This window comes from Vipera berus (genome assembly GCF_964194415.1).
Source record: "Vipera berus genome assembly, chromosome: 5".
Taxonomy (NCBI): domain Eukaryota; kingdom Metazoa; phylum Chordata; class Lepidosauria; order Squamata; family Viperidae; genus Vipera; species Vipera berus.
Window position 1 is genome coordinate 103,424,835 of NC_138207.1, and position 13,221 is coordinate 103,438,055.

General features: G+C 47.1%; 1 protein-coding gene across 1 annotated transcript in view; it reads left to right on the plus strand.

Annotated features, from left to right (window-relative positions):
• Positions 1-13,221, plus strand: part of ZMIZ1 (zinc finger MIZ-type containing 1) — a 276,626-nt gene that overhangs the window by 236,706 nt on the left and 26,699 nt on the right. Inside the window, 10 exon segments of the mRNA XM_081329950.1 lie at positions 197-466; positions 3,288-3,339; positions 3,342-3,372; positions 3,374-3,452; positions 3,454-3,468; positions 4,235-4,409; positions 6,047-6,188; positions 8,174-8,384; positions 10,656-10,761; positions 12,589-12,749. Coding sequence (XP_081186076.1) covers positions 197-466; positions 3,288-3,339; positions 3,342-3,372; positions 3,374-3,452; positions 3,454-3,468; positions 4,235-4,409; positions 6,047-6,188; positions 8,174-8,384; positions 10,656-10,761; positions 12,589-12,749 — 1,242 coding nt within the window.

Here is a 13,221-nt window from a genome sequence, read left to right on the forward strand (position 1 = left end):
TGCCTTTTTCCAAACTCCAGTAGCAAAGATGGTCCTTTTCAAAATGCAAAGGCGCAGCCCTCGAAAAATGCGACAGCTCTGATTCCTCTTCTGTGCGGCTCTCCCTCGCCTTTTAAGTCCATGTCGCATTTTTATATTCTTTTTTTTTCTTCTCCTCCTCCTCCTTCTTCTGTTGAAGGTTTGTTCCTCTTTCCAGATGGGTCCGGCCCAGACTTACAACAGCCAGTTCATCAACCAGCCTGGCCCGCGCGGTCCCGCCTCCATGTCAGCCAACTTGAACCCGGCGTCCATGGGGGCCAACATGACGCCTTCCAGTATGAGCGGGCCACCCATGGGCATGAGCCAGGCCAGGCCTCCAGGAATGAGCCCTTTCAACCACGGGCAGCGGATGCCCCAGCAAGCTTACCCTGGTCCACGTCCCCAATCCTTGCCCATGCAAGGCATGAAGAGAACATATCCTGGAGAGGTGGGTACCGGTTGGTCAACTCGGAGTGGGTTTGCTTCGGCCTCCTGCAAACCAGGGAGATTATCTAACAGAAAAACAGAGTTGGGAGGGACTTTTGAGGCCTTCTAAACCAACCCCCTGCTCAGGCAGGAAACCATACACCTTTTCAACAAATGGTTGTCCAATCTCTTCTTAAAAACCTCCAGGGATGGGGCACCCACTGCTTTTGGAGGCAACCAGAAGATAAAACAGAATAGAAGGGTGAAGGGTTAGTGCCGCTTTACAATGCCTTGGTAAGGCCGCCCTTGGAATACTGCATCCAGTTTTGGTGGCCACGATGTAAAAAAGAGGTTGAGACTCTGGAAAGGGTACAGAGAAGAGCAACAAGGATGATCAGGGGACTGGAGGCTGAAAGATACGAGGAACGGCAGCTGGAATTGGGTATGTCCAGTTCAATGAAGAGAAGGACTAGGGGTCACATGATAGCGGTCTTCCAATATCTCAGGGGCTGCCCCAGAGAAAAGAGGGTCAACCTGTTCTCCAAAGCACTTGAAGGCAACGGATGGAAACTCATCAAGGAGAGAAGCAACCTAGAATTCAGGAGAAACTTCCCGACAGTGAGAACAATTAATCAGTGCAACGACCTGCCTCCAGAGGCGGTGAATGCTGCATCACTGGAGGTTTTTAAGAAGAGACTGGACAGCCATTGGTCTGAAATGGTATAGGGTTTCCTGCCTGAGCAGGGGGTTGGACTAGATGACCTCTGAGGTCCCTTCCAACTCTGTTATTCTACAATTCTGAAATTCAACCAATTCCACCGATTAACTCTTCTAAACATCAGGCAATTTCTGCTAAGTTCAAGGTTGGTTCTCTACTTCCATCCATTGCTTCGTGTCCTCCCTTCAGGTGCTTTGGAGAATAGGTTGACCTCCCCCCGCGCCGCCCCCGCTCCTATTCTTTGTGGCCATATGTTGTTATGTATCTTTGTGGTTGTGATAGGTTTTCTGTTTTGTTTTTTTTACAAACAAGAATTGGTTAGAGAAGCATTCCAGGAATTAGCCAACAACAATTAAGTCTTTGAAATATAATAAAAAAAAGATAATTCCTATGAGAACGACTCAAGTAGAAACTCATTGAGGGGCTGCCACTTATTTTTCAAAGCACCAGAAGGCAAAGTACAAGAAGCAACGGATGGAAACTAATCAAGGAGAGAAGCAACCTAGAATTCAGGAGAAACTTCCCAACAGCGAGAACAATTAACCAGTGGAAGGACTTGCCTCTAGAAGTTGTGGGTCACTGGAGGCTTTTAAGAAGAGATTGGACAACCATTTGTCTGTGATGGTATAAGGTTTCCTGCCTGAGCAGGGGGTTAGACTAGAAGACCTCCAAGATCCCTTCCAACTCTGTTATTCTGTATTCTAATTCTGGACGTGATTGTTCTATGCGCACCCACTTCCGTGTAGTTTTCTTGAGCACAGCTTGGAAATGGTTTGCCATGGGAAGCAATTTTTTTTGGGGGGGGCAATCTTGTCCCCCTTTCCTGGTGGTGCTTCCCCATCTCAGTATCAACCAAATTCAACCATGTTTAGCTCTTCTTTTAGCTCCTCGACGGCGACACCTCCTGTTGAAGTAATGCTAGTACATTAAACAGTTAGTCTGAAATTATCAGAAGAAACAAGATTGGTGCAAAAGATCGATCCAGGAATAAAATTGTAGATGACTTTGGTCTCTCCTCCTGAAGACCCACGGAAATTGTTCAGTTTCTCCCACGGACTAATGGAAAGTGCCCGTCGTTGGCTGAATTTTGTCTTCCATTTTTATAAACTCTTTTTTTTTCTTTTGCACCAAACCAGTTGCTCTCCCGAAAAAAAAAAATCACCGGGTTCGCTCCCCGGTACTCAAATGTCCACGACTTACAACCGTTTGTTTAGTGAGCTTTCAAAGTTACAACGGTGCCGAAGAAAGGGACTTAGGACTGTTTTTCACACTTAACGACCGTTGCAGCATCCCCGCGGTCACGTGATCAAAATTCAGAGGCTCGGCAACTGGCATGTCCTTACGACGGTTGCAGCATGCCAGGGTCACGTGATCCCCTTTTGGGACCTTCCGACAGGCGAAGTCAATGGGGGATTCACTGAACGACCGTCATACTGACTTCGCCACTGCAGTGATTTGCTTAACAACGGTGGTGAGAATGGTCGTAAAATGGAGCGAAACCTATTTTAACTCTTGTCTCGCTTGGTGACGGAACTTTTTGGGGCCCAGTTGTGGTCGTATGTTGAGGACTTGCCCGTATCCATTGAGGTTAAGCTTTAAAGGTTCTTATCACCTGTGAACGTATCAGCCAAAATAAAGCCTTACAGGGTTTGAGCCAGAGGTATCGTCATAATGTATATACAGTGTGTTTGTGTATATGCTTGTGTGTGGGTGTGGTTGTATGTATATGTATACAGTATATATATGTATGTGTGTGTGTGTGTATGTGTGTGTGTGTGTGTATATATATATATAACATAAATTTGGATTGCTGACAAAGAATTAAAGTGAGACTGATATAACCCTTTAATTCTTTGTCAGCAATCCAAATTTATTTAATACAAACAATTGTCGCAGTTGTGACTTGCTGCCTGTGGATGGCCCTAGTTTGGGCTGATACAGGCAAAAGATTTTGCCCATATTTGGGCCGACGAGGTGTTCAAAACACTCAAGATACACACACACACACACACACAGAGAGAGAGAGAGAGAGACAGAGAGAGAGAGATTACACATACATACATACATACATACATACATACATACATACATACATGTTGTTTTTTGTCTTTTTTCTATCAACCAGCCAAAATATGGAAACCAGCAGTATGGACCAAATAACCAGTTTCCATCCCAGCCCGCCAGTATCCCGCTCCCAATCCTCCACGACCTTAACCTCACCAACTACCCAGGGCAGAGAATGCCAAGCCAGCAAATCACGGGGCAGTATCCTGCCCCAGCCGTTACCATGGGGGCAATATTACAAGGTGAGAAGCATTGATCTTTCATTTTTTAAACTCCTTCCCGTGGGAGTTGGTTTTCGCACGTTTGGTAAAGCTTTCATTGTGGCCGGGGTGGAAATGGGAAAACCCTCGCAGCTTGCAGTAAGTAACGAAAAATGTATCTGGATGTTGCCCATATGAGCAGCGGTGGCCCAGGGGTTAGAATGCAGCATTGCAGGCTACTTCTGCCGGCTGCCAGCAGTTCGACAGTTCAAATCTCACCGGCTCAAGGTTGACACAGCCTCCCATCCTTCCGAGGTCGGTAAAATGAGGACCCAGATTGTTGGGGGCAAATAGGCTGACTCTGTAAATTGCTTAGGGAGGGCTGTAAAGCACCATGAAGCTGTATATAAGCTTGCTATTGCTCGGGAAGGAAGGAAGGAAGGAAGGAAGGAAGGAAGGAAGGAAGGAAGGAAGGAAGGAAGGAAGGAAGGAAGGAAGGAAGGAAGGAAGAGCAAACAAGGAGAACAAAGAAAGGCATGATGTCACAGTGAAATGCAGTACTGTAGGCTGACTCTGCCCACAGCCAGGAAGTTCGATCCTGACCAGCTCAAGGTTGATTCAGCCTTCCATCCTTCCGAGGTCGGTAAAATGAGGACCCAGATTGTTGGGGGCAACAGGCCGACTCTGTAAACCGTTTAGAGAGGGCTGAAAAGCACTGTGAAGCGGTATATAAGTTTAAGTGCTATTGCTATTGACTCCATTCTGTTTCTTTCTCTCTCTCTTTCCAATGGCAACCGCCATTTTGCAGCCGTCGAGGCCTGTCCCTGTAGCAAATTACCCTCACTCACCCGTTCCAGGAAATCCTACGCCACCTATGACGCCCGGCAGCAATATGGCTCCATACCTGTCTCCTAACCAAGATGTCAAGCCCCCCTTCCCACCGGACATTAAGCCAAATATCAGTGCTTTGCCGCCACCTCCAGGTAAGTACCGATTCTGGGAAGTCTTTCTCTGATTCTCTTTGCCCGCCCCCCGTGCAAAATATGTGTCACGCGGGAACATTAGAGCCAGCGTCACTAAATGTCTATAGAGATTCTGCGTCATCCAGGTCATTTTCATGAGGCAACTGGACTTTCTTGTTTTTCTTTGAAGACGTTTTGCTTCTCATCCAAGAAGCTTCCTCAGGTTCTGACCGAATGGTGGGGAAGGGAAGGATTTATACTCCTTGTAGACCGCTGGTCATTTGCTTTCTTTTAGAGGGTCATTGAGGCCACCTGGAGGTTTGGCTGGGTCAGCTGAGTGGGGCAAATGGGTGTGGAGCCTTCTTGGCTACAGAATGTTGTGCTGAAGGGACAAAAGACATCCTGCAACCAAGAAGGCTCCACATCCATTTGCACCACTCCGATGACCCCCAGGACACAGGCAAACCTCCAAGTGGCCTCAACGACCCTCTAAAAGGATGCAAATGATCAGTTTTCTGGAAGGAGCATAAATCCTCCCATTCCCCACCATCTAATCAGAGTTGAAGAATCTTCTTGGATGAGAAGCCAAATGTCTTCAAAGGGAAAACAAGAAACTCCAGTTGCCTCCTGAAAAAGCGTCTTCAGGATTGGAGCCAGCAGCGACGGCCTCGTGGATAAACCATCTTTCAGAAACAGGCAAATGACGATAGTTAATGCAAATCGGTGGAAGATTTTTGGGATCGAATCAGAGAGGGGGGCTTATTCTCCAGGCCAAGCATGTACAAAAATGCACAGCTGGTCCTCGACTACTCACGGTTCATTTAGTGATGGCTCAAAGTTACAACGGCACTCAAAAAGGGGCCGTTTTTCAGACTTAGGACCGCTGCAGCATCCTCAGGGTCGCACGATCAAAATTCAGACGCTTGGCAAGCGACTCGTATTTATGATGGTCGCAGCCTCCCCAGGGGGTAACGTGATTTCTCCCCTTGCAGCCTCCTGATGAGCAAAGTCGATGGGGGGGGGGAAGCCAGTTTCACTTAACAACCAGGTGACTAAGTTGACAACCGAAGTTGTTCACTTAACGACTGTGGCAAGGAAGGTCCTAAAACGGGGCAAGTTGACTTACCAAATGTTTCACTTAGCCACTGTCAATTTCGGGGTCATAACTGGAGGGCTACCTCTACGTGTGTTTTTGTTACGGGTGGGGTCCTCAGCATACGCCCCACAATTGAGCCCCAAATTGGTGTGGCTAAGAGAGACGTTTTCCCAGCGAGTCTCGCCCCATTTTGCAGCCTTCCTTGCCACGGCTGTTAAGTGGATCGTTGCAGTTGTTAAATTAGTAACATGGTTGTTAATTGAATCCGGCTGTCCCGTTGACTTGGCTCGTCAGAAAGGGCCACGAAAGAGGTTCACCTGACCCCGGGACGCTGCAACCGTCATAACTCTGAGCCAGTTGCCCTTTGGATTTTGATCACGTGACCCCAGGGATGGGCGAGGGTTGTCAGTGTGGAGAAACGGCCCGAAGTCACTTTTTCCAGTGCCGCTGCAACTTTGAAGGTTCACTACAGGGGCCGCTGTAAGTCGAGGACTTCCTGAAGGCGGCCGAAAGTGGTGGGAATCTCCCCCCTGTTAACTTTCCTCTCCCTCTTGGATCCCAGCCAGCCATAATGACGAACTGCGGCTGACGTTCCCCGTGAGGGACGGGGTCGTCTTGGAGCCCTTCCGGCTGGAGCACAACCTGGCGGTCAGCAACCACGTCTTTCACCTGCGGCCGACCGTCCACCAGACCCTCATGTGGAGGTAGGTGGGCCGTGGGGCGCGGCGGAGGCACGGCGGGACGCGCAGGGGGAGATCCCGTCGGGGGAGTCTTGTGAGGGGTCAGGCGTGGGTTGTGTCAAGTGAGGGTCTTGCGAGGGGTTAGGTGTGAGTCACCTCATATGAGGGTCTTCTGATGGGTCAAGTGGGTTTGTGTCAAGTGAGGGTCTCGTGATGGGAAGGTCACATCAGGTGAAGGTCAGTGGAAGGTGAAGGTTGGGGGGGTGGCTTGTGTGGGATGGTTGAGGGCCAGTGCTCTCTCTGGTTGGCTCAATGGTTGATTTGGATCCTGAGGGGTTCAGGATAGGATAGGATAGAAATAGAAATAGGAATAGAAACAGGAATAGAGTAGAGTAGAGTAGAGTAGAGTAGAGTAGAGTAGAATAGAATAGAATAGAATAGAATAGAATAGAATAGAATAGAATAGAATAGAATAGAATAGAATAGAATAGAATAGAATAGAATAGAATAGAATAGAATAGAATAGAATACAGAATAGAATAGAATAGAATAGAATAGAATAGAATAGAATAGAATAGAATAGAATAGAATAGAATAGAATAGAATAGAATAGAATAGAATAGAATAGAATAGAATAACAGAAGAGGAGAGGAGAGGAGAGGAGAGAATAGAATTACAGAAGAGGAGGGGAGAGAATTCTTTATTGGCCAAGTATAATCAAGAAATGCCTAGTGAGGCGCAGACTCATTCAAATTTGTCAATGTTTCCGGTTCGGAAGGAAACTATGTGAAGCTCATACAGACAAAACCCTTCCATCAGTTTCAAAGAGCCCATCTTGAAGTCAGATGCTTTTGAACCTGACATGTTTTGCTGTCTCTGGGAAAAACTGGGAATGAATGGGACCTAACGCAAATTTTCAAAAAGAGTCCAGAGAGACTTTATTTCCGTAATCTTGTCCATACGAGACCCGAGCTTGAATTGGTTGCCACAATATAAAAGAGGTGTTGAGACTGCAAAGAGTTCAGAGAAGAGCAACAGGGATGATTAGGGGGCTGGAAGCTAAAACATACGAAGATCAGTTGCAGCAATTGGATAGGTCTAATTTAATAATAAGGGAGGCGGTGGCTCAGTGGGTTAGGACGCTGAGCCTGTCGATCAGAAGGTCGGCAGTTTGGCAGGTCAAATCCTGAGTGCCGTGTAACAGAGTGAGCGCCTGTTACTCGTCCCAGCTTCTGCCAACCTAGCAGTTCGAAAGCACATAAAAATGCAAGTAGAAAAATAGGGACCACTCCGGTGGGAGACGTCCTCGGACAAGCGCTGGCTCTTCGGCTTTGAAACGGAGATGAGCACCGGCCCCTAGAGTCGGAAACGACTAGCACACATGTGCGGGGGAACCTTTACCTTTTACCTTAATTTAATAATAATCAGAAAGAGGAGTAGGGGTGACATGGTAGCAGTGCTGCAATATCTCCAAAGCCCCTGCAGGCAGGACAAGAAGCAACGGATGGAAACGAATCAAGGAGAGAAGCAACCTGGAACTAAGGAGAAACTTCCTGACAGTGAGGACGATTAAGCTCCTCTCTTGTATAACCTGGAATTGAGTGAACAGAGAGTTTATTTCTGCTTTGTGTTTATCCCTCTTTTAAACTTCTCAATGTACACTTCATTTGGAGCACCACCTAAGCCTTACAAAGATATAAACAGCCTTTATTAGCCATTTTCTTGCAAATGGCAACGCAGAGCTTTCGTTTCATTTGACAGAACTAGTTAGAAGTTTAGAATAAGAGAGACGGTGGATGAGAGGAACGCCTTGCCTTCAGAAGTTGTGGGTGCTCCATCCCTCGAGGTTTTCAGGAAAAGACTGGACAGCCCCTTGTCTGGAATGGCCTCTAGGCCGTCTCCTGCTTGACTAGAAGACCACCAAAGGTCCCTTCCAGCTCTGTTATTCTGCCTTACACATGTCACGGGCAGCTGCTTATACCAATGTAAACATCTGCCTTCTTTGACAGATCAGACTTGGAGTTACAATTCAAGTGTTATCACCACGAAGACCGGCAAATGAACACCAACTGGCCAGCCTCAGTCCAGGTCAGCGTCAACGCAACGCCACTCACCATTGAACGGGGCGACAACAAGACATCGCATAAACCCCTCCATCTCAAGCACGTTTGCCAGCCAGGAAGAAACACAATTCAAATCACAGTCACGGCGTGCTGTTGTGTAAGTACCTCGTGGCTCTATTAATTCTGTGGGCTTTCTGTGTGTGTGTATATATATATGTGTGTGTGTGTATGTGTATTAAGAAAAGTTGACTGTTTGGAAATAGTTTTAGATTAAGGAAATGTCCGACCAAGACGTCATATTCCTAGTGTTCTTCACCCGTTTTTCACAGCTTGTAATGTTCCTTAGGCTGCCTTTGTAGTAAAGGCCAAATCAAGTTAGCTAATTTTTTTTCCAAATTCAGTTTCTAAACCGTGACATTTTTTTGAAGTCTTAGACAAGCAGTCTGCAAAGATATGTACAGTTACCTCATGATATGTTATGCTGAACTCAGCAAGACGTATTTTTTTCTCTGTGTTGCCTGTGTGCATGTGTACAAATGCACTCTCATGCTCACAGACTAGGACACCGGACTCTATTTTAAGAGGAGTAATGAGTCAACAGAAATTGTTAAGATATAAAGAAGGGTGTGTGTGTGTGTGTGTGTGTGAGAGAGAGAGAGAGAGAGAGAGAGAGAGAGAGAGAGAGAGAGAGAGAGAGAGAGAGAGAGAGAGAGAGAGAGAGAGAGAGAGAGAGAGAGAGAGAGAGAGAGAGAGAGAACCTATTCTCCAAAGCACCTGAAGGAAACTCATGGAAACTCCTCAAGGAGAGAAGCAACCGGGAATTAAGGAGGAATTTCCTGACAGTGAGGACAATTAACCAGAGGAACAGAGGTTGCCTCCAGAAGTTGTGGGCGCTCCGACAATGGAGGTTTTTAAGAAGATACAAATGGACAGCCATTTGTCCGAAATGGTATTAGATCTCCTGCTTGTGCAAGGGGTTGGACTAGAAGACCTCCAAGGTCCCTCCTAACTATGTTATTCTGTTATACTCAGAAGCTGAAGGTAAACTCGGGGTGAATACTATAATTAGTAAATTAGTGGGGTGCTTTTAGAGGGCACGGAATGATTAATTGGTTAGCTTAGTATTATGTTTTATGGTAATATCTAATATTCTTCAGATTTTCTGTCTTGGATGCCAGAGTATCTTGTATCTATTCTGACTATAGGATTCAACCAGGTAATTAAGTACGTGCCACTAAGGATTATGGGGGAAAAGTCACAGAGCTGTTGACTCTGCCAGCCAAAATGTTGGCTGTAAGATCGTTCTCAGCAAAACGTTTAGAATAAAGGTATGCCTGGAGTCTAGGTTAGGAAGTTAAAAAAGAAAAAAACACAAAAGAAAAAATTATTGTAAAAGGCAATGATAAATGGAATCATCACAGTCTTGATTAGAAAAGCATATTTTCTTCCCTGAAAAATCCACGTGTCAAAGGGAAGCGATTTTATTCTGTTGATAGATTCCTTGTTCCATAGATACCACCGGAAAACCATATAATGGGCTGCCCAACGACATTCCTCTGCTTTAGGAAAAATGGAAAGTGAACCAAAATTCAGGATTGGGCACAGAGAATTGCACTGTTGGGTCCATAAACCAAGCCAGTGGTATCCCTTGTGGTGGGAAGGAAAGGAAAGGAAAGGAAAGGAAAGGAAAGGAAAGGAAAGGAAAGGAAAGGAAAGGAAAGGAAAGGAAAGGAAAGGAAAGGAAAGGAAAGGAAAGGAAAGGAAAGGAAAGAAGAAGAGAGGAGATTAATAGACAAGGGGCACAACATTGTGATACAATTTGTCGCCCCTTCGGACAACCTTGAATCAAATTCAACTTGGATGAAAGTTTGTTTAAAGTGGGAGGTTAAAGAATGGGTAATACAGTTGCCCACTTAGCCAGTAAATATCTGCCAAAGGCAAAAAAAACAACAACCCCAAAACAATGCATTAAACTACACTATCTTGAGAGCCTTGCAAGGAGGAGGAGGAGGAGGAGGTAGGGGGAGGAAGAAGAAAAAAGAAGAGGAGGAAGAGGAGAAGAAGAATAGTAAGGCTGACAAGCATCTTCCCTGAGGCGCTTGGAGTCCTTGAAGGGTGCTCACATGGGCCGTGACAACATGTCCATTAGAGAAAAACATTCCAAGAAGTGGGAGTTGCTATTCTGAAGACCCTCCTAGGAAGACCACCCCACTCCAAATCTCTCCTGAAGCGGGCTAACACTCCAAAGGAGAGATTCGGCATGGGAACCCCAGCCAGGCCAAACGCTCCCAGCCATGGGCCCTTGGCAACTTCCCTGTCTGACTTCTTTCCTATGGCATCCAAGGCAGGTGCTCTGACTGAGTGGCCACGGATCCTCTCTAGACCACTGAATTTTTATTTTCCCCCTTTTTCCCTCCCCCTCCCCCAGTCCCATTTGTTTGTTTTGCAGTTAGTACACCGGCCTTCGGTCCGTTCCGTCCTGCAGGGCCTACTAAAGAAACGCCTGCTTCCCGCCGAACATTGCATCACGAAAAGTGAGTAGAACTTGGCGTGTCACTCATGCCCGGAAAGCGGGGAGACGAACGCCATCCAGTCCTGAGAAAGTTTCTCTCGGTATGAAGGTGGCGGGTTGCTTTCCGAACGTTTCGCTACCAGGCTGGGTAACATCTTCAGTGGAGTTCGGGGGAGGTCAGCATCGGCGTTCTTCGGTTCGTAAGGGCTTTGGGGGTGGGGGTGTCAAATGAGGGCCTTGTGATGCGTTGAGGTGCGAGTCATCAGCGAGAGGCTTGTTGATGGGTCTTGTGGGGAGGTAACATCACATCAGGGTCATTGGGAGGTGATGTGCTGACGGTGTCGAGCCCAGAGGGGCTCGACACTAAGCGGAGGTGGGTGAGGAACGAGGACAGTGGGAACGAGGATGAGGCCAGTGACAAAACGGGCCGTGACAGCCCTTCCCTCTCCTGTTACCTGGCCCGCTGACATGGGAACCTCCACGGCCATTCCGCCTACAAGCTATTCAGCGCAGGGGAGCAACAGGAAGCTGAAAGCCTGCAGCGCCTTCTACCTAATTGCTCTTATCAGCACGCGCCCCGGATGCTGGTTAGGTGGATGGAGGGTGGGGCCAGTTGGGAAAAGCATATGTAAATTGCTGGGAGGCGACGGCTCCCCAGCGCTAACTTTGTTTGCGGTTCCTGTGACTGAAGGCGTGCCAGAACATTCCTGTATTAAAGCCAGCCACCTGTGAACACTACTACTTGTTTCCTGTTGGGGCCAGGGGGTAGTAAGGACTTTTGACAGATGGGGGAAAGGGGGATTGCGCGGGAAGGTTGAGGGTTAGTGCTTTTTTCTGGTTGGCTGTGTGGTTGATTTAGGCCAGTTGGAGCTCAGTGTGTATGTTGAGCCCTTACAAACAGAAGCACACTGACATCCCTTAAACGCCACAGAAGATGTTACCTAGTCCGGTAACAAAATGTTTGGTTCGGGAACCAACCCCACAAGCTCAGAGAACGTACCTTCACCCTCATGGGACTAGAACTCACAGTCGCCCTGTTTCCGGCCTGTCGCCTTAGCCACTACGATAAATCAGCCATTGGAGACGCAGAACAAACACATTAAATTCCATGTCATTTATTTTCTGATCTATCTGGAAATATACAATTCTTTCTTTTATCATCTTCTCCAGGTACATTCACTCTACCTCTCAGCCAGGCAATAGTTCAATAGTCCTGGGCACCATTTGTGGGATGTTTCTTGCCCTTAACTTTTTAAGTCTACACTCTCTCAAACCGAGAAGCAGCCAGGGACTCTCTGAAAATCATCCCGATTTCACTTGAATTACTAGAGAGGGAAAAAGTTACAAAACAAAAACATGGATTCCAAATTTAGGAAAATCCACGGGTGTAAAGCTTAGAAGCAGAAGAACACTGACACAGACAACCCTTAAACTAGAGGTCCCGAAACATTTGGGCACCAGGGGCCGGTTCCGTGGAGAAAGGTTTTTCTCTGGACTGGAGAAAGCGTGGTTTTGTGCGTTGCCTGCATCCCACAGATGGGGCTTTGCTTGTTTGTGCAGACCAGTTGCTGGCATGCCACAGCCCGGTACCGGTCCATGGACTGGGGGGTTGGGGACCCCTGCCCTAAACTCTGCTGAAGATGTTACCTGGCCTGGTAGCGAAACATTCGGAAACCAACCCATGAGCTTGGAGAACAGACCTTCACCCTCATTCTGTACCCGAGCTACAGATATTCACCCCTATTGCAAGTTTCTGTCAATCCAAGAACGGTTGTTGTGCTGTTAAAACAGTCCTAAGTGTGAATTCTGTTATCTCCCTCCATTTCTTATCTTTCTGGGGGGGCAACAGTCAAGAGAAATTTCAGCAGCGTGGCCGCCTCTTCGGGCAATGCACCTCTCAATGGGGAAGACGGGGTGGAGCAGACGGCCATCAAAGTCTCTCTCAAATGTCCAATCACATTCCGGCGGATCCAGCTGCCCGCGAGAGGTCATGACTGCAAGCACGTACAGGTGAGCACCTCCCAATGTCCCATTCAGCGATGCCATGTTTTATCTGTCCCTTCAGCAAATGTCTACAGCCAGCCGTCTAATTACTAAACTAACAATAGCACTGATGCTAAAATTATCAGGTGCAAAGAATCAGGATTAAGTTCCCATTAAACTGATATATTGCTTGCACCTATAGACAAGAATCCGGCCAACTAATGGTCAGCACTAAATTGACACTACATAAGAATTAACGGAATTCAAAGGGGGCCGGGCTTGGATTGCTTGTGGCGATGTAAGGATTCCAGGCTGATTCCTCTCTTGACTCCACCCCTCTTCTATTTGCAACAATGCTAATTAATCTGATGCTTCTTCAGCTCTGACTGGGTGGTGGGGAACAGGAGGATTTATACTCCTTGCAGACAGCTGGTCATTTGACTTCTTTTAGAGAGGAGTTGAGGCCACTTGGAGGTTTATCCACAGGATGTTTTCTACC